The sequence below is a fragment of the Gymnoscopelus microlampas genome (genome assembly GCF_963454915.1).
Source record: "Gymnoscopelus microlampas genome assembly, chromosome: 2".
Classification (NCBI taxonomy): Eukaryota; Metazoa; Chordata; class Actinopteri; order Myctophiformes; family Myctophidae; genus Gymnoscopelus; species Gymnoscopelus microlampas.
This window is the reverse complement of record NC_139939.1, coordinates 58,302,367-58,328,767: the sequence shown is the minus strand read 5'-3', so window position 1 is coordinate 58,328,767 and position 26,401 is coordinate 58,302,367. Positions and strand designations below refer to the sequence as shown.

At 47.1% G+C, this 26,401-nt stretch overlaps 1 protein-coding gene across 1 annotated transcript in view; it reads right to left on the bottom strand.

Moving 5' to 3' along the window:
• The window catches only part of LOC311033660 (uncharacterized protein), a gene marked incomplete at its 3' end in the record, with an annotated part of 29,630 nt that extends 7,812 nt beyond the window's left edge, over window positions 1-21,818 (bottom strand). The window contains exon 1 of the mRNA XM_084041263.1: window positions 21,609-21,818. Within this exon, the coding sequence (XP_083897389.1) occupies window positions 21,609-21,780 (172 nt within the window). The 5' untranslated portion in view covers window positions 21,781-21,818. The remainder of the gene's footprint in view (window positions 1-21,608) is intronic.
• Between the last annotated feature and the right edge of the window lie 4,583 nt (window positions 21,819-26,401).

Below are 26,401 nucleotides of genomic sequence, written 5' to 3'. Positions count from 1 at the left end.
CTGTACTGTACTAGACTCTACTGGTCTCTAATAGGCTGTTTTAAGCTCTAGTAGGCTTTGCTAAGCTTTGCTGGGCTCTATGAGGCTATAAAGGACAGTACTTTACTGTGGCTCATGCAAAACTATGGCTCGTGAACACAAGCTATGGCTCGTGTACACAGTGGTTACTCCCTATGGTCTGAGTATCTACAGGGCTGACAAGGGACTAGTAAAGTCTAATAGAGAGTATTAGAGTCTGCTAAAGCCTAGTGCACTCTAGTCTAGCCTAGTCCAGCCTGTTCCATGCTAGTATGACCTATACCACCCTCCCCATGTCTGTTCTCCCAACAGGCTGGACTTTACTAGTCTCGGGTGCACTGTACTGTACTGTACTGTACTGTACTGTACTGTACTGTACTGTACTGTACTGTACTGTACTGTACTGTACTGTACTGTACTGTACTAGACTCTACTGGTCTCTAATAGGCTGTTTTAAGCTCTAGTAGGCTTTGCTAGGCTTTGCTGGGCTCTATGAGGCTATAAAAGATAGTACTTTACTGTGGCTCATGCAAAACTATGGCTCGTGAACACACAAGCTATGGCCTGTGTACACAGTGGTTACTCCCTATGGTCTGAGTATCTATAGGGCTGACAAGGGACTAGTAAAGTCTAATAGAGAGTATTAGAGTCTGCTAAAGCCTAGTGCACTCTAGTCTAGCCTAGTCCAGCCTGTTCCATGCTAGTATGACCTATACCACCCTCCCCATGTCTGTTCTCCCAACAGGCTGGACTATACTAGTCTTGGGTGCACTGTACTGTACTGTACTGTACTAGACTCTACTGGTCTCTAATAGGCTGTTTTAAGCTCTAGTAGGCTTTGCTAGGCTTTGCTGGGCTCTATGAGGGTATAAAAGACAGTACTTTACTGTGGCTCATGCAAAACTATGGCTCGTGAACACACAAGCTATGGCCCGTGTACACAGTGGTTACTCCCTATGGTCTGAGTATCTATAGGGCTGACAAGGGACTAGTAAAGTCTAATAGAGAGTATTAGAGTCTGCTAAAGCCTAGTGCACTCTAGTCTAGCCTAGTCCAGCCTGTTCCATGCTAGTATGACCTATACCACCCTCCCCATGTCTGTTCTCCCAACAGGCTGGACTTTACTAGTCTCGGGTGCACTGTACTGTACTGTACTGTACTGTACTGTACTGTACTGTACTGTACTAGACTCTACTGGTCTCTAATAGGCTGTTTTAAGCTCTAGTAGGCTTTGCTAGGCTTTGCTGGGCTCTATGAGGGTATAAAAGATAGTACTTTACTGTGGCTCATGCAAAACTATGGCTCGTGAACACACAAGCTATGGCCCGTGTACACAGTGGTTACTCCCTATGGTCTGAGTATCTACAGGGCTGACAAGGGACTTGTAAAGTCTAATAGAGAGTATTAGAGTCTGCTAAAGCCTAGTACACTCTAGTCTAGCCTAGTCCAGCCTGTTCCATGCTAGTATGACCTATACCACCCTCCCCATGTCTGTTCTCCCAACGGGCTAACTTTACTAGTCTCGGGTGCACTGTACTGTACTGTACTGTACTGTACTGTACTAGACTCTACTGTACTGTACTAGACTCTACTGGTCTCTAATAGGCTGTTTTAAGCTCTAGTAGGCTTTGCTGGGCTCTATGAGGCTATAAAAGACAGTACTTTACTGTGGCTCATGCAAAACTATGGCTCGTGAACACACAAGCTATGGCCCGTGTACACAGTGGTTACTCCCTATGGTCTGAGTATCTACAGGGCTGACAAGGGACTAGTAAAGTCTAATAGAGAGTATTAGAGTCTGCTAAAGCCTAGTGCACTCTAGTCTAGCCTAGTCCAGCCTGTTCCATGCTAGTATGACCTATACCACCCTCCCCATGTCTGTTCTCCCAACAGGCTGGACTTTACTAGTCTCGGGTGCACTGTACTGTACTGTACTCTACTGTACTGTACTGTACTGTACTGTACTGTACTGTACTGTACTGTACTGTACTGTACTAGACTCTACTGGTCTCTAATAGGCTGTTTTAAGCTCTAGTAGGCTCTGCTAGGCTTTGCTGGGCTCTATGAGGGTATAAAAGACAGTACTTTACTGTGGCTCATGCAAAACTATGGCTCGTGAACACACAAGCTATGGCCCGTGTACACAGTGGTTACTCCCTATGGTCTGAGTATCTATAGGGCTGACAAGGGACTAGTAAAGTCTAATAGAGAGTATTAGAGTCTGCTAAAGCCTAGTGCACTCTAGTCTAGCCTAGTCCAGCCTGTTCCATGCTAGTATGACCTATACCACCCTCCCCATGTCTGTTCTCCCAACAGGCTGGACTTTACTAGTCTCGGCTGCACTGTACTGTACTGTACTGTACTGTACTGTACTGTACTGTACTGTACTAGACTCTACTGGTCTCTAATAGGCTGTTTTAAGCTCTAGTAGGCTTTGCTAGGCTTTGCTGGGCTCTATGAGGGTATAAAAGATAGTACTTTACTGTGGCTCATGCAAAACTATGGCTCGTGAACACACAAGCTATGGCCCGTGTACACAGTGGTTACTCCCTATGGTCTGAGTATCTACAGGGCTGACAAGGGACTAGTAAAGTCTAATAGAGAGTATTAGAGTCTGCTGAAGCCTAGTGCACTCTAGTCTAGCCTAGTCCAGCCTGTTCCATGCTAGTATGACCTATACCACCCTCCCCATGTCTGTTCTCCCAACAGGCTGGACTTTACTAGTCTCGGGTGCACTGTACTGTACTGTACTGTACTGTACTGTACTGTACTGTACTGTACTGTACTAGACTGTACTAGACTCTACTGGTCTCTAATAGGCTGTTTTAAGCTCTAGTAGGCTTTGCTAGGCTTTGCTGGGCTCTATGAGGGTATAAAAGATAGTACTTTACTGTGGCTCATGCAAAACTATGGCTCGTGAACACACAAGCTATGGCCCGTGTACACAGTGGTTACTCCCTATGGTCTGAGTATCTATAGGGCTGACAAGGGACTAGTAAAGTCTAATAGAGAGTATTAGAGTCTGCTAAAGCCTAGTGCACTCTAGTCTAGCCTAGTCCAGCCTGGTCCATGATAGTATGACCTATACCACCCTCCCCATGTCTGTTCTCCCAACAGGCTGGACTATACTAGTCTTGGGTGCACTGTACTGTACTGTACTGTACTGTACTGTACTGTACTGTACTGTACTAGACTCTACTGGTCTCTAATAGGCTGTTTTAAGCTCTAGTAGGCTTTGCTAGGCTTTGCTGGGCTCTATGAGGGTATAAAAGATAGTACTTTACTGTGGCTCATGCAAAACTATGGCTCGTGAACACACAAGCTATGGCCCGTGTACACAGTGGTTACTCACTATGGTCTGAGTATCTATAGGGCTGACAAGGGACTAGTAAAGTCTAATAGAGAGTATTAGAGTCTGCTAAAGCCTAGTGCACTCTAGTCTAGCCTAGTCCAGCCTGTTCCATGCTAGTATGACCTATACCACCCTCCCCATGTCTGTTCTCCCAACAGGCTGGACTTTACTAGTCTCGGGTGCACTGTACTGTACTGTACTGTACTGTACTGTACTCTACTAGACTCTACTGGTCTCTAATAGGCTGTTTTAAGCTCTAGTAGGATTTGCTAGGCTTTGCTGGGCTCTATGAGGGTATAAAAGACAGTACTTTACTGTGGCTCATGCAAAACTATGGCTCGTGAACACACAAGCTATGGCCCGTGTACACAGTGGTTACTCCCTATGGTCTGAGTATCTACAGGGCTGACAAGGGACTAGTAAAGTCTAATAGAGAGTATTAGAGTCTGCTGAAGCCTAGTGCACTCTAGTCTAGCCTAGTCCAGCCTGTTCCATGCTAGTATGACCTATACCACCCTCCCCATGTCTGTTCTCCCAACAGGCTGGACTTTACTAGTCTCGGGTGCACTGTACTGTACTGTACTGTACTGTACTGTACTAGACTCTACTGGTCTCTAATAGGCTGTTTTAAGCTCTAGCAGGCTTTGCTAGGCTTTGCTGGGCTCTATGAGGGTATAAAAGACAGTACTTTACTGTGGCTCATGCAAAACTATGGCTCGTGAACACACAAGCTATGGCCCGTGTACACAGTGGTTACTCCCTATGGTCTGAGTATCTACAGGGCTGACAAGGGACTAGTAAAGTCTAATGGAGAGTATTAGAGTCTGCTAAAGCCTAGTGCACTCTAGTCTAGCCTAGTCCAGCCTGTTCCATGCTAGTATGACCTATACCACCCTCCCCATGTCTGTTCTCCCAACAGGCTGGACTTTACTAGTCTCGGGTGCACTGTACTGTACTGTACTGTACTGTACTGTACTGTACTGTACTGTACTGTACTGTACTGTACTGTACTGTACTGTACTGTACTGTACTGTACTGTACTGTACTGTACTAGACTCTACTGGTCTCTAATAGGCTGTTTTAAGCTCTAGTAGGCTTTGCTAGGCTTTGCTGGGCTCTATGAGGGTATAAAAGATAGTACTTTACTGTGGCTCATGCAAAACTATGGCTCGTGAACACACAAGCTATGGCCCGTGTACACAGTGGTTACTCACTATGGTCTGAGTATCTATAGGGCTGACAAGGGACTAGTAAAGTCTAATAGAGAGTATTACTGTCTGCTAAAGCCTAGTGCACTCTAGTCTAGCCTAGTCCAGCCTGTTCCATGCTAGTATGACCTATACCACCCTCCCCATGTCTGTTCTCCCAACAGACTGGACTTTACTAGTCTCGGGTGCACTGTACTGTACTGTACTGTACTGTACTCTACTAGACTCTACTGGTCTCTAATAGGCTGTTTTAAGCTCTAGTAGGCTTTGCTAGGCTTTGCTGGGCTCTATGAGGGTATAAAAGACAGTACTTTACTGTGGCTCATGCAAAACTATGGCTCGTGAACACACAAGCTACGGCCCGTGTACACAGTGGTTACTCCCTATGGTCTGAGTATCTACAGGGCTGACAAGGGACTAGTAAAGTCTAATAGAGAGTATTAGAGTCTGCTAAAGCCTAGTGCACTCTAGTCTAGCCTAGTCCAGCCTGTTCCATGCTAGTATGACCTATACCACCCTCCCCATGTCTGTTCTCCCAACAGGCTGGACTTTACTAGTCTCGGGTGCACTGTACTGTACTGTACTGTACTGTACTGTACTGTACTGTACTGTACTGTACTAGACTCTACTGGTCTCTAATAGGCTGTTTTAAGCTCTAGTAGGCTTTGCTAGGCTTTGCTGGGCTCTATGAGGGTATAAAAGACAGTACTTTACTGTGGCTCATGCAAAACTATGGCTCGTGAACACACAAGCTATGGCCCGTGTACACAGTGGTTACTCCCTATGGTCTGAGTATCTACAGGGCTGACAAGGGACTAGTAAAGTCTAATAGAGAGTATTAGAGTCTGCTAAAGCCTAGTGCACTCTAGTCTAGCCTAGTCCAGCCTGTGCCATGCTAGTATGACCTATACCACCCTCCCCATGTCTGTTCTCCCAACAGGCTGGACTTTACTAGTCTCGGGTGCACTGTACTGTACTGTACTCTACTAGACTCTACTGGTCTCTAATAGGCTGTTTTAAGCTCTAGTAGGCTTTGCTAGGCTTTGCTGGGCTCTATGAGGGTATAAAAGACAGTACTTTACTGTGGCTCATGCAAAACTATGGCTCGTGAACACACAAGCTATGGCCCGTGTACACAGTGGTTACTCCCTATGGTCTGAGTATCTACAGGGCTGACAAGGGACTAGTAAAGTCTAATAGAGAGTATTAGAGTCTGCTGAAGCCTAGTGCACTCTAGTCTAGCCTAGTCCAGCCTGTTCCATGCTAGTATGACCTATACCACCCTCCCCATGTCTGTTCTCCCAACAGGCTGGACTTTACTAGTCTCGGGTGCACTGTACTGTACTGTACTAGACTCTACTGGTCTCTAATAGGCTGTTTTAAGCTCTAGCAGGCTTTGCTAGGCTTTGCTGGGCTCTATGAGGGTATAAAAGACAGTACTTTACTGTGGCTCATGCAAAACTATGGCTCGTGAACACACAAGCTATGGCCCGTGTACACAGTGGTTACTCCCTATGGTCTGAGTATCTACAGGGCTGACAAGGGACTAGTAAAGTCTAATAGAGAGTATTAGAGTCTGCTAAAGCCTAGTGCACTCTAGTCTAGCCTAGTCCAGCCTGTTCCATGCTAGTATGACCTATACCACCCTCCCCATGTCTGTTCTCCCAACAGGCTGGACTTTACTAGTCTCGGGTGCACTGTACTGTACTGTACTGTACTGTACTGTACTGTACTGTACTGTACTGTACTGTACTGTACTGTACTGTACTGTACTGTACTGTACTGTACTAGACTCTACTGGTCTCTAATAGGCTGTTTTAAGCTCTAGTAGGCTTTGCTGGGCTCTATGAGGCTATAAAAGACAGTACTTTACTGTGGCTCATGCAAAACTATGGCTCGTGAACACACAAGCTATGGCCCGTGTACACAGTGGTTACTCCCTATGGTCTGAGTATCTACAGGGCTGACAAGGGACTAGTAAAGTCTAATAGAGAGTATTAGAGTCTGCTAAAGCCTAGTGCACTCTAGTCTAGCCTAGTCCAGCCTGTTCCATGCTAGTATGACCTATACCACCCTCCCCATGTCTGTTCTCCCAACAGGCTGGACTTTACTAGTCTCGGGTGCACTGTACTGTACTGTACTGTACTGTACTGTACTGTACTGTACTGTACTGTACTGTACTGTACTGTACTGTACTGTACTGTACTGTACTGTACTAGACTCTACTGGTCTCTAATAGGCTGTTTTAAGCTCTAGTAGGCTTTGCTGGGCTCTATGAGGCTATAAAAGACAGTACTTTACTGTGGCTCATGCAAAACTATGGCTCGTGAACACACAAGCTATGGCCCGTGTACACAGTGGTTACTCCCTATGGTCTGAGTATCTACAGGGCTGACAAGGGACTAGTAAAGTCTAATAGAGAGTATTAGAGTCTGCTAAAGCCTAGTGCACTCTAGTCTAGCCTAGTCCAGCCTGTTCCATGCTAGTATGACCTATACCACCCTCCCCATGTCTGTTCTCCCAACAGGCTAACTTTACTAGTCGCGGGTGCACTGTACTGTACTGTACTGTACTGTACTGTACTGTACTGTACTGTACTGTACTGTACTGTACTGTACTGTACTAGACTCTAAGTTGTGCTTCTCTTCAAGATCTTCACCCTTCAACAGCTCTGTCTGCACTGCTGGTCAAAGCCTTGATTGCATCATTTTAACACACCTGTGTCTTATAATTGCCACCCTCTGATCTGTTGCAGGCACTTGCACATGTGACACAGACATCAAAGGGGGCTTGATTGTTTTGTTTTTTTCCAACTTCTGATGAGAGACCAGCGTTAGAAAATGCTGTAGGGTTAGGGTTAGGGTTAGGGGTGTTTGAATCCCTGTTGGGGGATAATAGTTAGGTTTATTTCACTACCTGTTCCAGGGGTGGGCATATTTTTTTTTATTTTTTAAGTGACCTACTATATATTACACCCCCCCCCCCCCCCCGGCAATCTTGCCCCCCCCCCCCCCCCCCCCCCCCCCACTCCCATTTAGATGACGCCGGATCGAATGACGGCAATCTTGACCTTCTAAAACCTTGGGAAAGTGGTTAAACCACCCGGAAGTTACTGTTTTAGGTTTTTTTCTCTGTGTTCTGTACAGTGCACCCAAGACTAGTATAGTCCAGCCTGTTGGGAGAACAGACATGGGGAGGGTGGTATAGGTCATACTAGCATGGAACAGGCTGGACTAGGCTAGACTAGAGTGTACTAGGCTATAGCAGACTCTAATACTCTCTATTAGACTTTACTAGTCCCTTGTCAGCCCTGTAGATACTCAGACCATAGGGAGTAACCACTGTGTACACGGGCCATAGCTTGTGTGTTCACGAGCCATAGTTTTGCATGAGCCACAGTAAAGTACTGTCTTTTATAGCCTCATAGAGCCCAGCAAAGCCTACTAGAGCTTAAAACAGCCTATTAGAGACCAGTAGAGTCTAGTACAGTACAGTACAGTACAGTACAGTACAGTACAGTACAGTACAGTACAGTACAGTACAGTACAGTACAGTACAGTACAGTACAGTACAGTGCACCCGAGACTAGTAAAGTTAGCTTGTTGGGAGAACAGACATGGGGAGGGTGGTATAGGTCATACTAGCATGGAACAGGCTGGACTAGGCTAGACTAGAGTGTACTAGGCTTTAGCAGACTCTAATACTCTCTATTAGACTTTACAAGTCCCTTGTCAGCCCTGTAGATACTCAGACCATAGGGAGTAACCACTGTGTACACGGGCCATAGCTTGTGTGTTCACGAGCCATAGTTTTGCATGAGCCACAGTAAAGTACTGTCTTTTATAGCCTCATAGAGCCCAGCAAAGCCTACTAGAGCTTAAAACAGCCTATTAGAGACCAGTAGAGTCTAGTACAGTACAGTACAGTACAGTACAGTACAGTACAGTACAGTACAGTACAGTACAGTACAGTACAGTACAGTACAGTACAGTACAGTACAGTGCACCCGAGACTAGTAAAGTTAGCCTGTTGGGAGAACAGACATGGGGAGGGTGGTATAGGTCATACTAGCATGGAACAGGCTGGACTAGGCTAGACTAGAGTGTACTAGGCTTTAGCAGACTCTAATACTCTCTATTAGACTTTACAAGTCCCTTGTCAGCCCTGTAGATACTCAGACCATAGGGAGTAACCACTGTGTACACGGGCCATAGCTTGTGTGTTCACGAGCCATAGTTTTGCATGAGCCACAGTAAAGTACTATATTTTATACCCTCATAGAGCCCAGCAAAGCCTAGCAAAGCCTACTAGAGCTTAAAACAGCCTATTAGAGACCAGTAGAGTCTAGTACAGTACAGTACAGTACAGTACAGTACAGTACAGTACAGTACAGTACAGTACAGTGCACCCGAGACTAGTAAAGTTAGCCTGTTGGGAGAACAGACATGGGGAGGGTGGTATAGGTCATACTAGCATGGAACAGGCTGGACTAGGCTAGACTAGAGTGTACTAGGCTTTAGCAGACTCTAATACTCTCTATTAGACTTTACTAGTCCCTTGTCAGCCCTGTAGATACTCAGACCATAGGGAGTAACCACTGTGTACACCGGCCATAGCTTGTGTGTTCACGAGCCATAGTTTTGCATGAGCCACAGTAACGTACTGTCTTTTATAGCCTCATAGAGCCTAGGGGCCGAGATAATAGTGAAAAACTGTTTGAAAGGAGTAAAAACAAAATTGGACACCTGTTTCTGGGTCAGCGCGTCGCCCCGAACGCGCCCATATAACTCTCCTCGCACACGGCCTTACCATTCTCCTTAATTGGCTAGGGTCAAATGTCAAGTTATTACGCGCAATAAAACAATATATCTCGAAATTGATGCATTTTTAGAATCCACCTTTCGGATATGTTGTACAGCTCGCCAAGGCGCACGCGTGGATGTCTTGTTTGTCCCGGTACGACACTCCTAAGTTGACCTCCTACACTTTCAGAAGGCACATAGAGTCTTATATCTTAAGACCATATCAAAGGACAAAGTCAGAAATAGAAATGTGTCGTAACGGGACAAACAAGACATCCACATGTGCGTCTCAGCCAGCTCTACAACATATCCAAAAAGTGGACCCTAAGTCCTTATCGTATTTGAGATATTGAGCGAGATAGCAAAGCCGTAACCATAGCCAATTAAGGGATAATTAAATCATGATTTGATATTAGGGTTTGATTATTTCAAATTTTAGCATTACTTTACGTGTAGATTTGGAAAAAAAATATATCGGAGAAATCACAGGCTTGGAACACCCTAAAACCAACCAGGAAGTGGCCTTTTGAGGCACTTCCTGTTGTCCGAGAAAAAATAAACTTGCATATTTGGAATCAGCGCCATCACATTAGTCTAAAGCCAGAGTCTCGAAGAAAAATACAATTTCTAAAAATGTAACGAGGGTTGACCTTTGCAGTCTTTTCGCTGAACTTTGAGCTTTATCAGTGTCAGAAAAAATCAGGGCCGGTGCCAAAAAATCCGGCTTACTCTCAATATGGATTGAGAGAAGTTTCGGATTTAAAAAAAATATCTGGAGTGATTAGTTACAGATTTTGTGCTCAACAAAATCCGTTTTTTATACAAAAGTCAACGTCCAATCTTTTTGGTGACCGTTTGTATTTCCCAAGGTCCTAGAAAATCGAGACCTATCCCATTCAATTCAGCGTCTTTTTTTGAGTCTGAAAAGATGTTTTTTAATTTAAAAATAAAATATTTTTAAAAAATGTGAGAAAAGCTAACCTTTGAACTATTTCAAAAATCTATAACTTCTTATTAAACAATTCTAGACTATTGATGTAACCTACCATTCGACTCAATATCATATAAATAAGAGGGTGGAAGGGTCAAAATAAAATAATAATATGTTTGTGAAAAAAGCTTCAAGTTTACTAAACGTTATTGCTTGTTTAAACCACTTTCTAAGGGTCAGAAAAAAGAGACCTAGCCCATTCGATTCAGCGTCCTCTTCTGAGTCTGAAAACGTGTTTTTTAATTAAAAAAAAATATTTTTGAAAAATGTGAGAAAAGCTTAACTTTGAACTATTTCAAAAATCTATAACTTCTTATTGAAAAGTTGTAGACTATTGATGTAACCCACCATTCGACATAACCAGGGTTGACCTTTGCAGTCTTTTTGCTGACCTTTGAGCTTTATCAGTGTCACATGTACATATACATAATACATATACGTATATATTATAGCACATTTCTACTTGTTGGCATTGATTGATTGATTGATTGATAGATTGATTGAGGCTAGCCTAGACTCAAGAGGGTCTATCGGGGGGGGCGGGGGGGGGTACGTGGGACGAATTTGGCGAGACCCCGCCCAGAAACAGCGTCCCGGGAGGTCACATGATCAGAAACGGCGTTTCCCATAGCATAATGTGGGAGGTGTACACGCCGTGTACACAGAGCACATTTCTACTTGTTGGCATTGATTGATTGATTGATAGATTGATTGAGGCTAGCCTAGACTCAAGAGGGTCTATCGGGGGGGGCGGGTGGGGGTACGTGGGACGAATTTGGCGAGACCCCGCCCAGAAACAGCGTCCCGGGAGGTCACATGATCAGAAACAACGTTTCCCATAGCATAATGTGGGAGGTGTACACGCCGTGTACACAGAGCACATTTCTACTTGTTGGCATTGATTGATTGATTGATAGATTGATTGAGGCTAGCCTAGACTCAAGAGGGTCTATCGGGGGGGGCGGGGGGGGGTACGTGGGACGAATTTGGCGAGACCCCGACCAGAAACAGCGTCCCGGGAGGTCACATGATCAGAAACGGCGTTTCCCATAGCATAATGTGGGAGGTGTACACGCCGTGTACACAGAGCACATTTCTACTTGTTGGCATTGATTGATTGATTGATAGATTGATTGAGGCTAGCCTAGACTCAAGAGGGTCTGTCGGGGGGGTACGTGGGACGAATTTGGCGAGACCCCGCCCAGAAACAGCGTCCCGGGAGGTCACATGATCAGAAACGGCGTTTCCCATAGCATAATGTGGGAGGTGTACACGCCGTGTACACAGAGCACATTTCTACTTGTTGGCATTGATTGATTGATTGATTGATAGATTGATTGAGGCTAGCCTAGACTCAAGAGGGTCTATCGGGGGGGGCGGGGGGGGGTACGTAGGACGAATTTGGCGAGACCCCGCCCAGAAACAGCGTCCCGGGAGGTCACATGATCAGAAACGGCGTTTCCCATAGCATAATGTGGGAGGTGTACACGCCGTGTACACAGAGCACATGTCTACTTGTTGGCATTGATTGATTGATTGATAGATTGATTGAGGCTAGCCTAGACTCAAGAGGGTCTATCGGGGGGGGCGGGTGGGGGTACGTGGGACGAATTTGGCGAGACCCCGCCCAGAAACAGCGTCCCGGGAGGTCACATGATCAGAAACAACGTTTCCCATAGCATAATGTGGGAGGTGTACACGCCGTGTACACAGAGCACATTTCTACTTGTTGGCATTGATTGATTGATTGATAGATTGATTGAGGCTAGCCTAGACTCAAGAGGGTCTATCGGGGGGGGCGGGCGGGGGTACGTGGGACGAATTTGGCGAGACCCCGCCCACCCCGCCCAGAAACAGCGTCCCGGGAGGTCACATGATCAGAAACGGCGTTTCCCATAGCATAATGTGGGAGGTGTACACGCCGTGTACACAGAGCACATTTCTACTTGTTGGCATTGATTGATTGATTGATAGATTGATTGAGGCTAGCCTAGACTCAAGAGGGTCTATCGGGGGGGGGGCGGGCGGGGGTACGTGGGACGAATTTGGCGAGACCCCGCCCAGAAACAGCGTCCCGGGAGGTCACATGATCAGAAACGGCGTTTCCCATAGCATAATGTGGGAGGTGTACACGCCGTGTACACAGAGCACATTTCTACTTGTTGGCATTGATTGATTGATTGATAGATTGATTGAGGCTAGCCTAGACTCAAGAGGGTCTATCGGGGGGGGCGGGGGGGGTACGTGGGACGAATTTGGCGAGACCCCGACCAGAAACAGCGTCCCGGGAGGTCACATGATCAGAAACGGCGTTTCCCATAGCATAATGTGGGAGGTGTACACGCCGTGTACACAGAGCACATTTCTACTTGTTGGCATTGATTGATTGATTGATAGATTGATTGAGGCTACCCTAGACTCAAGAGGGTCTGTCGGGGGGGTACGTGGGACGAATTTGGCGAGACCCCGCCCAGAAACAGCGTCCCGGGAGGTCACATGATCAGAAACGGCGTTTCCCATAGCATAATGTGGGAGGTGTACACGCCGTGTACACAGAGCACATTTCTACTTGTTGGCATTGATTGATTGATTGATAGATTGATTGAGGCTAGCCTAGACTCAAGAGGGTCTATCGGGGGGGGCGGGGGGGGGTACGTAGGACGAATTTGGCGAGACCCCGCCCAGAAACAGCGTCCCGGGAGGTCACATGATCAGAAACGGCGTTTCCCATAGCATAATGTGGGAGGTGTACACGCCGTGTACACAGAGCACATTTCTACTTGTTGGCATTGATTGATTGATTGATAGATTGATTGAGGCTAGCCTAGACTCAAGAGGGTCTATCGGGGGGGGCGGGGGGGGGTACGTGGGACGAATTTGGCGAGACCCCGCCCAGAAACAGCGTCCCGGGAGGTCACATGATCAGAAACGGCGTTTCCCATAGCATAATGTGGGAGGTGTACACGCCGTGTACACAGAGCACATTTCTACTTGTTGGCATTGATTGATTGATTGATAGATTGATTGAGGCTAGCCTAGACTCAAGAGGGTCTATCGGGGGGGGCGGGTGGGGGTACGTGGGACGAATTTGGCGAGACCCCGCCCAGAAACAGCGTCCCGGGAGGTCACATGATCAGAAACAACGTTTCCCATAGCATAATGTGGGAGGTGTACACGCCGTGTACACAGAGCACATTTCTACTTGTTGGCATTGATTGATTGATTGATAGATTGATTGAGGCTAGCCTAGACTCAAGAGGGTCTATCGGGGGGGGCGGGCGGGGGTACGTGGGACGAATTTGGCGAGACCCCGCCCAGAAACAGCGTCCCGGGAGGTCACATGATCAAAAACGGCGTTTCCCATAGCATAATGTGGGAGGTGTACACGCCGTGTACACAGAGCACATTTCTACTTGTTGGCATTGATTGATTGATTGATAGATTGATTGAGGCTAGCCTAGACTCAAGAGGGTCTATCGGGGGGGGGCGGGCGGGGGTACGTGGGACGAATTTGGCGAGACCCCGCCCAGAAACAGCGTCCCGGGAGGTCACATGATCAGAAACGGCGTTTCCCATAGCATAATGTGGGAGGTGTACACGCCGTGTACACAGAGCACATTTCTACTTGTTGGCATTGATTGATTGATTGATAGATTGATTGAGGCTAGCCTAGACTCAAGAGGGTCTATCGGGGGGGGCGGGGGGGGTACGTGGGACGAATTTGGCGAGACCCCGACCAGAAACAGCGTCCCGGGAGGTCACATGATCAGAAACGGCGTTTCCCATAGCATAATGTGGGAGGTGTACACGCCGTGTACACAGAGCACATTTCTACTTGTTGGCATTGATTGATTGATTGATAGATTGATTGAGGCTACCCTAGACTCAAGAGGGTCTGTCGGGGGGGTACGTGGGACGAATTTGGCGAGACCCCGCCCAGAAACAGCGTCCCGGGAGGTCACATGATCAGAAACGGCGTTTCCCATAGCATAATTACATTACATTACATTACAGTCATTTAGCAGACGCTTTTATCCAAAGCGACTTACAATAAGTGTATTCAACATAGGTAGGGAACGAAACTACTAATCACCAGAGGTCTTAAGTGTATTTCCTGTAAAAACAAGCAACCAAGAGTATACCTAGCGCTAAGGTAAAAGTGCAATATATCAGCTATCTACTTTCAAGCACATGAGATAAAATAGCCAAATCAAATGAGCACGAGCTAATCAATCCAATACAACAATAGTTCCTAAACTAGTTAACAACAAGTAGGCCAGGCAAAGAGGAAGGGTAGTGTTTCCTGAAGAGGTGGGTTTTCAGCCTGCGGCGAAAGATGGGCAGTGACTCTGCTGTCCTGACATCAGTGGGAAGTTCATTCCACCACTGTGGGGCCAGAACAGAAAAAAGTCGTGACCGTGTCGATCGACCAGAAGGACCGTTGAGTGGCGGGGGAGTCAGTCGCCCCTTGGTGGCCGACCGGAGTGGTCGGGAAGGGTTGTGGGCATTGACCAATACCCGGAGGTAAGAGGGAGCTGTTCCTTTCACTGCCCTATAGGCTAGCACCAGGGTTTTAAACTGAATGCGAGCCGCTACGGGGAGCCAGTGCAGGGAACGGAGAAGGATAGTTGTGTGAGAGAACTTGGGGCGGTTGAACACCAGACGAGCCGCAGCTTTCTGAACAAGCTCCAGGGGTCTGATGGCAGATGCCGGAGCGCCAGCCAGGAGGGAGTTGCAGTAGTCCAGGCGGGAGATGACAAGAGCCTGGATGAGCACCTGGGCTGCCTTCTCCGTGAGGAAGGGCCGAATTCTCCTGATGTTGTAGAGGAGGAATCTGCAGGACCGTGTCACTGATGCGATGTTAGCCGAGAACGACAGTTGATCGTCCAGGGTCACACCCAGATTCTTCGCAGTCCGAGTTGACGTCACCACAGCGTTCTCAATGGTGATGGCCATGTCTCGGTGAGGACAGCCCTTCCCCGGGATGAACATCAGCTCGGTCTTGTCCAGGTTGAGCTTCAGGTGGTTCGTCGACATCCACTCCGAGATGTCAGCCAGACAAGCAGCAATGCGTGCCTCCACGTGTGTGTCAGAGGGGGGGAATGAGAGGATCAGCTGGGTGTCATCGGCATAGCAGTGGTAGGAAAAGCCATGGGAGCGGATGACAGCACCAAGAGATGTAGTGTAGAGAGAGAAGAGAAGAGGACCCAGAACCGAGCCTTGGGGAACCCCAGTAGTGAGCCTGTGTGGTTCAGACACAGACCCTCCCAGCATCACCTGGTAGGAGCGACCCGTCAGGTAGGATGCAAACAGGGAGAGTGCAGAGCCTGAGACACCCATCCCCTCGAGGGTGGAGAGGAGGATCTGATGGTTCACTGTGTCGAACGCTGCAGACAGGTCCAGGAGTATCAGGACAGAGGAGAGAGAGTTCGCTCTAGCGGCATGGAGTGACTCCGCCACTGCCAGGAGGGCAGTCTCTGTCGAGTGACCCACTTTGAACCCAGACTGGTTGGAGTCCAGGAGGTTGTTCTGGTGGAGATACGAGGACAGTTGTTTGAACACAGCACGTTCGAGAGTTTTAGATAGGAAGGATAGAAGGGAAACCGGCCTGTAGTTCTTGACTTCAGAGGGGTCAAGTGTCGGTTTCTTGAGGAGGGGGGTGACTCTGGCAGTCTTGAAAGTAGAGGGAAAGTAACCAGATGTCAGAGAGGTGTTAATAAGGTGGGTTAAGAAGGGAAGAAGTTCAGGTGCAGTGGACTGCAGCAGAGGGGATGGGACAGGGTCCAGAGAGCATGAGGTGGGGCGGCTAGAGGTAACAAGGAGAAGGACCTCGTTAGGAGAAAGGGGAGAAAAGTGGGATAGAGAGGTGGAGGGGGGGGGGAGAGGAGTAGATGAAACTAGAGAGGGGAGGGTGGAAGAGGGACGGGTGTGGGTAGTGCGCAGGGCACCAGCCGGGGGAGGAGGGAATGAGGATCGGATATCGTTCACCTTCTTGTCAAAGAAGTTGGCGAAATCGTCAGGGACGAGGGACGAGGAGGGAGGAGGGGGAGGTGGTTGCAAGAGAGAGGAGAAAGTTTCAAAGAGTTTTTTAGGGTTAGAAGCAGAAGCCTGAATTTTAGTGCAGAAGAAAGCAGCTTTAGCAGCTGATAGAGAGGAGGAAAAGGTAGAAAGGAGAGATTGGAAGGTAAGGAGGTCCTCCGGGAGGTTGCCATTTCTCCATTTACGCTCAGCTGCTCTTAGGCTCCGTCTCTCAGTACGCACTGAGTCCGACAACCAGGGTGCAGGTGGAGTTTGGCGTGCAGGCCTGGTGGTGAGGGGACAGAGATGGTCCAGGGAAGAGGATAGAGTAGAGAAAAGAAGATCAGTGGCAGTGTTGGGGGATAGTAGGGCAAAGGAGAGCAGGGGGCAGGGAGAGCAGAGAGGACAGAGGAGGAAAGATCAGAGGAGGATAGTGAGCGAAGGTTGCGACGTGAGGAAATCATGTGGGTAGGGAGGGGCTGTGGGGGGGGGGAGGAGAGAGAGAGAGAATAAGACATGAGGTAGTGATCAGAGAGTTTCTTACCCTTTTCACTGGGAGGAGGAGTGACGGACAGGTTAGCAGTAGAGCAGCCTCTGGTGAAGATCAGGTCCAGTTGGTTGCCCTTCTCGTGGGTAGGGGGAGATGGGGAAAGGACTATGTCGAAGGCGGCGAGAAACGACAGTAGTGGGTCTAGCTGCTTCTCGGTCGGGAGGTTGAAGTCACCCAGAAGGATGATTCCAGAGCCGTCGACCGGGAAGTGAGAGACTAGATGGTCGAGTTCCTCCAGGAAGCCACCAGCATGGCCCGGTGGGCGATAAACAACTGCAATGGTGAGCTTGACTGGATGAGAAACCGTGACCATGTGATATTCAAAAGAGTTAGGAGAGAATTGTGACAGTGAGACAGGAGAGTATTTCCATTTTCTGGAAATTAGGAGACCAGCACCACCACCTATCCGCACGCCTCTGGGAGTGTGAGAGAAAGAGAACACATCTGACAGAGCCGCGGGTGTAGCAGTGTTTTCTGGTGGGATCCAAGTCTCAGTCAGGGCAAGGAAGTTAAGGGAGAGCCCGGATGCGTAGCCTGTGATGAAAGCAGCTTTGCCTTCCACCACAGCCGAGCGGCAATTCCAGAGCCCCCCTGTTACCACTTGCTCGACGTGAGTTGAAATAGTAGGATATATTAGATTAGCGGTCTCGCGACATCTGGGTGTAACCCAGTGTTTTTGCGACCGCCAGGAAGAGGAGAGGACAGGAATAGGGAGAAAGCACATTATAGATCACTAAACATAAACACACTACTATATCTATCACACCCCTATATATAGAAGAAGCACTCAATTTACATTGACTAAGTCGCGCTTTGACAAAGTCGCCTGCAGCTGCCTTTGTTCGTCGATTGACTAAGTCGCGCTTTGACAAAGTCGCCTGCAGCTGCCTTTGTTCGTCTAGCCTTAGTTCGACTGGCCGCTTGAAAGCTGCCGCTTTCAAAGCTAGTATTTAAAGCCACTTCAACTGATTGCTAATCACCTGCCAGGAGTGAATGCCCCTCCCCTAATTATCGAAGTCTTCAGTGTGGGAGGTGTACACGCCGTGTACACAGAGCACATTTCTACTTGTTGGCATTGATTGATTGATTGATAGATTGATTGAGGCTAGCCTAGACTCAAGAGGGTCTATCGGGGGGGGCGGGGGGGGGTACGTAGGACGAATTTGGCGAGACCCCGCCCAGAAACAGCGTCCCGGGAGGTCACATGATCAGAAACGGCGTTTCCCATAGCATAATGTGGGAGGTGTACACGCCGTGTACACAGAGCACATTTCTACTTGTTGGCATTGATTGATTGATTGATAGATTGATTGAGGCTAGCCTAGACTCAAGAGGGTCTATCGGGGGGGGCGGGGGGGGGTACGTGGGACGAATTTGGCGAGACCCCGCCCAGAAACAGCGTCCCGGGTGGTCACATGATCAGAAACGGCGTTTCCCATAGCATAATGTGGGAGGTGTACACGCCGTGTACACAGAGCACATTTCTACTTGTTGGCATTGATTGATTGATTGATAGATTGATTGAGGCTAGCCTAGACTCAAGAGGGTCTATCGGGGGGGGCGGGTGGGGGTACGTGGGACGAATTTGGCGAGACCCCGCCCAGAAACAGCGTCCCGGGAGGTCACATGATCAGAAACAACGTTTCCCATAGCATAATGTGGGAGGTGTACACGCCGTGTACACAGAGCACATTTCTACTTGTTGGCATTGATTGATTGATTGATAGATTGATTGAGGCTAGCCTAGACTCAAGAGGGTCTATCGGGGGGGGCGGGCGGGGGTACGTGGGACGAATTTGGCGAGACCCCGCCCAGAAACAGCGTCCCGGGAGTTCACATGATCAGAAACGGCGTTTCCCATAGCATAATGTGGGAGGTGTACACGCCGTGTACACAGAGCACATTTCTACTTGTTGGCATTGATTGATTGATTGATTGATAGATTGATTGAGGCTAGCCTAGACTCAAGAGGGTCTATCGGGGGGGGGCGGGCGGGGGTACGTGGGACGAATTTGGCGAGACCCCGCCCAGAAACAGCGTCCCGGGAGGTCACATGATCAGAAACGGCGTTTCGCATAGCATAATGTGGGAGGTGTACACGCCGTGTACACAGAGCACATTTCTACTTGTTGGCATTGATTGATTGATTGATAGATTGATTGAGGCTAGCCTAGACTCAAGAGGGTCTATCGGGGGGGGCGGGGGGGGGGTATGTGGGACGAATTTGGCGAGACCCCGACCAGAAACAGCGTCCCGGGAGGTCACATGATCAGAAACGGCGTTTCCCATAGCATAATGTGGGAGGTGTACACGCCGTGTACACAGAGCACATTTCTACTTGTTGGCATTGATTGATTGATTGATAGATTGATTGAGGCTAGCCTAGACTCAAGAGGGTCTGTCGGGGGGGTACGTGGGACGAATTTGGCGAGACCCCGCCCAGAAACAGCGTCCCGGGAGGTCACATGATCAGAAACGGCGTTTCCCATAGCATAATGTGGGAGGTGTACACGCCGTGTACACAGAGCACATTTCTACTTGTTGGCATTGATTGATTGATTGATAGATTGATTGAGGCTAGCCTAGACTCAAGAGGGTCTATCGGGGGGGGGCGGGCGGGGGTACGTGGGACGAATTTGGCGAGACCCCGCCCAGAAACAGCGTCCCGGGAGGTCACATGATCAGAAACGGCGTTTCCCATAGCATAATGTGGGAGGTGTACACGCCGTGTACACAGAGCACATTTCTACTTGTTGGCATTGATTGATTGATTGATAGATTGATTGAGGCTAGCCTAGACTCAAGAGGGTCTATCGGGGGGGGCGGGGGGGGGGTACGTGGGACGAATTTGGCGAGACCCCGACCAGAAACAGCGTCCCGGGAGGTCACATGATCAGAAACGGCGTTTCCCATAGCATAATGTGGGAGGTGTACACGCCGTGTACACAGAGCACATTTCTACTTGTTGGCATTGATTGATTGATTGATAGATTGATTGAGGCTAGCCTAGACTCAAGAGGGTCTATCGGGGGGGGCGGGGGGGGGTACGTGGGACGAATTTGGCGAGACCCCGCCCAGAAACAGCGTCCCGGGAGGTCACATGATCAGAAACGGCGTTTCCCATAGCATAATGTGGGAGGTGTACACGCCGTGTACACAGAGCACATTTCTACTTGTTGGCATTGATTGATTGATTGATAGATTGATTGAGGCTAGCCTAGACTCAAGAGGGTCTGTCGGGGGGGTACGTGGGACGAATTTGGCGAGACCCCGCCCAGAAACAGCGTCCCGGGAGGTCACATGATCAGAAACGGCGTTTCCCATAGCATAATGTGGGAGGTGTACACGCCGTGTACACAGAGCACATTTCTACTTGTTGGCATTGATTGATTGATTGATTGATAGATTGATTGAGGCTAGCCTAGACTCAAGAGGGTCTATCGGGGGGGGCGGGGGGGGGGGTACGTGGGACGAATTTGGCGAGACCCCGCCCAGAAACAGCGTCCCGGGAGGTCACATGATCAGAAACGGCGTTTCCCATAGCATAATGTGGGAGGTGTACACGCCGTGTACACAGAGCACATTTCTACTTGTTGGCATTGATTGATTGATTGATAGATTGATTGAGGCTAGCCTAGACTCAAGAGGGTCTATCGGGGGGGGCGGGGGGGGGTACGTGGGACGAATTTGGCGAGACCCCGCCCAGAAACAGCGTCCCGGGAGGTCACATGATCAGAAACGGCGTTTCCCATAGCATAATGTGGGAGGTGTACACGCCGTGTACACAGAGCACATTTCTACTTGTTGGCATTGATTGATTGATAGATTGATTGATTGATTGATTGAATGACTGACTAAGGCTCTCTGCTGCCCCCCATTGAGAAAATGTAGTTGGCACAGACAGTGTACACGAATAGCAGTCGCGAGTGTTCACGCTCCATAGCAACTATGGGAGATGATCGCTGCCGTGTTCACCGGCACTAGTCCGTACACGGGTCATAGTTTTTTCCATTAGAACTGCCTGCCGTGTACACCACTTCTATTGTTATTATTATTATTATTATTACACTGAATCTGTACTTCAATGTACTGTTTTTGTCTTACTAAATACAGTACATTAATCAATCAATATTTGCAGGATTAAACATTTACTTGATCGGCTATTTTCAAATGGCCTAGGTATGAAATAGGGCTAACGTGATTAATGTATGTTTTATAAAGTAATCATTTATATCTGCAAAGTAACTAGTAGGCTAACTAAAGTTTTCAAATAATTGTAGTGGAGTAAAAGTACAAGATTTGCCTTTGAGATGTAGTGGAGTAGAAAAGGATTAACATTATAATGTAATTATATGGGTAATAATAATAATAAGGGTAATAATAATAATAATAATAATAATAATAGAAACACGTGACAAACAAGCCCAAAGTCGCTTATAATAAGCAGACATGGCAACATAGAGCCGCTAGTAGCAGCATGATTTGAATCGAATATTTAGGAAAAGTCATGAAAGGGGAACTTCCTCATAGCTTCATGGGAGAAGATAATTCACTTTAAATTCTCAAAATTGGCCAGACAGATTGATCGCGAGTGTTAATGACACAAAGTTATGTGGGTGGTTTAATAACACATAAAGTTATATGTGGATTTTTAAAAAACATTTCTTACCAGACTGCCGTTTCTTGGGGGGATGTTTCAGCCGAGTTGGAGCCTGGGCGTCGATATCATCATATTCTTCGTCTGCAGCCGGGTCGTCGATATCATCATATTCAGCATCACCTTCTTCATCCTCTTCTTCCTCTAGGACCTCGATGCCTCCAGAGTGTAAAGCCACGGCCATTTCTACCGCTAAGACGTTCAATGTTCTGCTAGACGTCTGATACGGAGCAACTCTTCACTGCACACTGAAGAAAAGAGAAGTGGCGTCTTCTTTCTTCACGATAAAGAGTCGTCTGTTGTTTCCTGGTGTATAGGTGGTGGTTTCAAAACTCCTCCCCTAGAGACCACTTCTTGTCACCAACGTATGTCTGAACACACAGTTATTGTGTTTTTAATTTACATTATTGTCTGTTCATTGTATCAGAAACGTTTAGAGGTGTGGTTTCTTCATCCATTGTGTTGTCTAGGTCAGTGGTTGCCAAAGTGGGGTCCTCTGAGGCAAGGGTTCCCTAACTTTTCAGGCCGCGACCCTCAACATAATCGTACTTGAACTGGGGGCCCCCCAAAATAATCACATTATGAACAAGGGACCCCCACCCTGACAAGCACTTGGAATTGTAGCCATTACATTTAGTTTGACTCGGTTCCACAGATAAATATTGTGAAATGATCTACAAGCTATTTTCACAATGTTTGCCACTTTCTTGGAGTTCGGGTCGAATCGGATCGCAGCAAAAATGACCGATCAAACGCTCTGATCAAAGCACTCCATTACTCCACTCCAGCACTTCTAACCAGCACGTTGTGAAACTTTGTTGACTATGATTCTGGAGAAGTTATATTCTCTGTTTGAGTGATATCACTTGATCAATCCTTTTTTAACATTTCGTTTTAACATAAAATCAGTAATAAAAATTAAAGATAAAAAAGCTCGACCGCGTGGACCGTGGCCTGCCCTATAGTTGCTTTTGTTGGGCTTGTCTTCATAGATCTGGTTGTTTATTTCTCGCGCAAAATTTGGCAACAACAAACAAAAAAGGCATGCGAGGTTAGACAGTGACACACACACACACACACACACACACACACACACACACACACACACACACACACACACACACACGGGCTGACACATTGTCCGTGCGAGCAACACAGAAGTGTTCCACTTGCAACACCACTTGCAACACAGTTACAAGTGGTGTTGTAAGGGTGAGGTTGCAAGTGTTCCACTTGCAACACTTCCAAATGCAACACAGAAGTGCGCAGCGCGTCCCTGATCAAATCTTCATTAAAATTCTACGTCACCGTCATCCAAACAAGTATGTTTATAAATACCTTGTTGCTCTTAGGTTACATCACCAGCCAATCAAACAATACCATTTGAAACACAAGTGACAGATTTTAGCTGAATATCAACACTCGCTTTTGCGACGCGATGCAAGCCTCTCTCTTGCAGTGGTGTAAAGTAACCAAGTACACTTACTCAAGTACTGCACTTTAGTCAACATGAGATAGACAGTATAGAGACTATTATGTGCCGTATTGGATCGGTATTGATCGGAATCGGATCTGTTTCGATGCTGCCTGATCGGAATCGGATCGCAAAAATCTTGATCGCAGCACCTCTAAAAATCTTGTGTAGAAAACACAGAAAATAATAATAATATGTTTAAAATAATGTATTGTATTTATATGTGGAGTTTGTGGTCTCAATACTCAACATTCTAACAGTGGCAAAGCAAAAGTGCCGTGCTGCGGGACTGCTGCGGGGGGTGGGGGGGTTCTGTACAAGCAAAAAGAGGGACGGGTCAGATTCATAAATGTAAGTTTGTGCTCATCCTGGTGCTTCATTCACTATTTCTGGAATAGATGGCTTTGCACAACATTGTTAACTATAAAAATAACAATGTGGCCATCCAACCACATTGATGAATTGTCTATTCTTCTATTCTGTACTATTCTATACCTGCAAATTAAACTATTTATGTATATTTTCATCCATGCCTCTGGTTCCAGTGGTACAGCTGTAGGACACGTCATAAGTGAACGTGGATTCTGATCCTGTGAGGTCAACAGGTCGACCACTACGTCCTCACATTTAATCCTCTCCTCCTCGCTGGGAGCGGGGTTTAGGCACGAGTGTAGGACGCGAGGAGGGTGAGCGAGTGTGAAAGTTTGGGGTATTGCAATTCAGCTCCTCCTAAATGTTCACGTCTCCTCCTTCTCCTCTCCCTCCATTGGCTCCCAGTTGCTGCCCGCATCGAGTACAAAAACACTGTTAAAATGTAAAAAGAATACGAAAATTATTTCAATTTCTTTTATCATTTATTCGAAAATAGCCAATCTACAAGATCTGCTATTGTCAAAGAGCTGAAGTATAAAGGGCTAACGTGCATCTTGCTAGGGACCACCTGGAACCCCCTCAATGACTCCTGGGGGTCCCCACACCCCACTTTGAGAACCAGTGACTTAGAGAAGTAGAATAAATGTCATTGTCAACAGGTTATTGTGTTTTTAATTCATATTATTGTCTGTTCATCTTAGTCATTGTATCAGAAACGTATAGAGGTGTGGTTTCTTCATCCATTGTGTTGTCTAGGTCAGTGGTTGTCAAAGTGGGGTCATCTGAGGCAAGGGTTCCCACACTTTTCAGGCCGCGACCCTCAACATAATCGTACTTGAACTGGGGGCCCCCCAAAATAATCACATTATGAACTGGGGACCCCCACCCTGACAAGCACTTGGAATTGTAGCCATAACATTTAGTTTGACTCGGTTCCACAGATAAATATTGTGAAATTATCTACAAGCTATTTTCACAATGTTTGCCACTTTCTTGGAGTTGGGGTCGAATCGGATCGCAGCAAAAATGACCGATCAAACGCTCCGATCAAATCGCTCCATTACTCCACTCCAGCACTTCTAACCAGCACGTTGTGAAACTTTGTTGACTATGATTCTGGAGAGGTTATGTTCTCTGTTTGAGTGATATCACTTGATCAATCCCTTGTTAACATTTCGTTTTAACATAAAATCAGTAATAAAAAGTAAAGATAAAAAAATGCAGAGCATGGACTGCGGTTGTGGCCGCGCGCCCAGGGCCGGCCGCTGCCATAAGCAACATAAGCGGTCGCTTAGGGCCACAACCAGTAGGGGGCCACAAAAAAAAAAAAAAAAAAAGTTTTTTTTTTTTTTTTTTAATTTTTACTTTTATATTGTAATTATGTCATGTATCTCCTATCCAACAACTAGTGTTATTATTTTAGTATGCAATAAAAAATGACAATGATTTTATAATGGGGGCGTTTGGGGAGGGGGGCCACCAAAAAAAATCTTGCTTAGGGCCACGAAAGTCCTAGGGCCGGCCCTGCGCGCGCCACATGTTGTATGGGCTGACACATTGTCCGTGCGAGCAACACAGAAGTGTTCCACTTGCAACACTTCCACATGTAACACAGAAGTGCGTAGCGCGTCCCTGATCAAATCTTAAAATTCTCCGTCACCGTCATCCACACAAGTATGTTTATAAATACCTTGTTGCTGTTAGGTTATATCACCAGCCGATCAAACAATACCATTTGAAACACAAGTGACAGATTTTGGCTGAATATCAACACTCGCTTTTGTGACGCGACGCAAGCCTCTCTCTTGCAGTGGTGTAAAGTAACCAAGTACATTTACTCAAGTACTGCACTTAAGTCAACATGAGATAGACAGTATAGAGACTATTATGTGCCGTATGGGATCGGTATTGATCGGAATCGGATCTGTTTCGATGCTGCCTGATCGGAATTGGATCGGATCGCAAAAATCTTGATCGCAGCACCTCCAAAAATCTTGTGTAGAAAACACAGAAAATAATATGTTTAAAATAATGTATTGTATTTATACTAGAGGGTCGGGGCGCTGCGCGCCCCTCCCCCCTAGCCGCTGCGCGGTGCTTTGTGTTTGTTGGTCTCTATAATATATAAAGCCGTAATAGGAGATGTTCCCAATGGAGCTATGCCCAAATATGGAGTGTGTTGTCTGACCTCACTTGGGTCTCGTTGGGCGGTTATATAAAGCCATAATAGGAGATGTTCCCAATGGAGCTATGCCCAAATATGGAGTGTGTTGTCTGACCTCACTTGGGTCTCGTTGGGCGGTGGTCGGCGATGACGCTAAGGAACAACATGGCCGACTGTAATGTTGTAAGTTTGTGTTGGCCGCAATTAATTATGCTGCGAGGGGGCAGATGTGTGCTGAGCAGTATGAAGTGGCCTACAGACTGCGCGTAGTAATTCTGCACGTTGTGGCGTGTCTTGTTAGTGACATTGATATGTTGTTTTTGTGTTTAGTCCCACACAGTGGCAGGGTTTTTTTGGGGGGTTTTGGGTTTAGAAATGTATATATGTGTATGTTGTGGCGTGTCTTGTTAGTGACATTGATATGTTGTTTTTGTGTTTAGTCCCACACAGTGGCAGGGTTTTTTTTGTGTTTAGTCCCACACAGTGGCAGGGTTTTTTTGGGGGGTTTTGGGTTTAGAAATGTATATATAGATAGATGTGGAGTTTGTGGTCTCAATACTCAACATTGTAACAGTGGCAAAGCAAAAGTGCCGTGGCGCGGGACTGCTGTGGGGGTTCTGGGGACTGTACAAGCAAAAAGAGGGACGGGTCAGATTCATAAATGTAAGTTTGTGCTCATCCTGGCGCTTCATTCATTATTTCAGGAATAAATGGCTTTGCACAACATTGTTAACTATAGAGATAACGATGTGGCCATCCACAATGATGAATTGTCTATTATTCTATTCTGTCCTA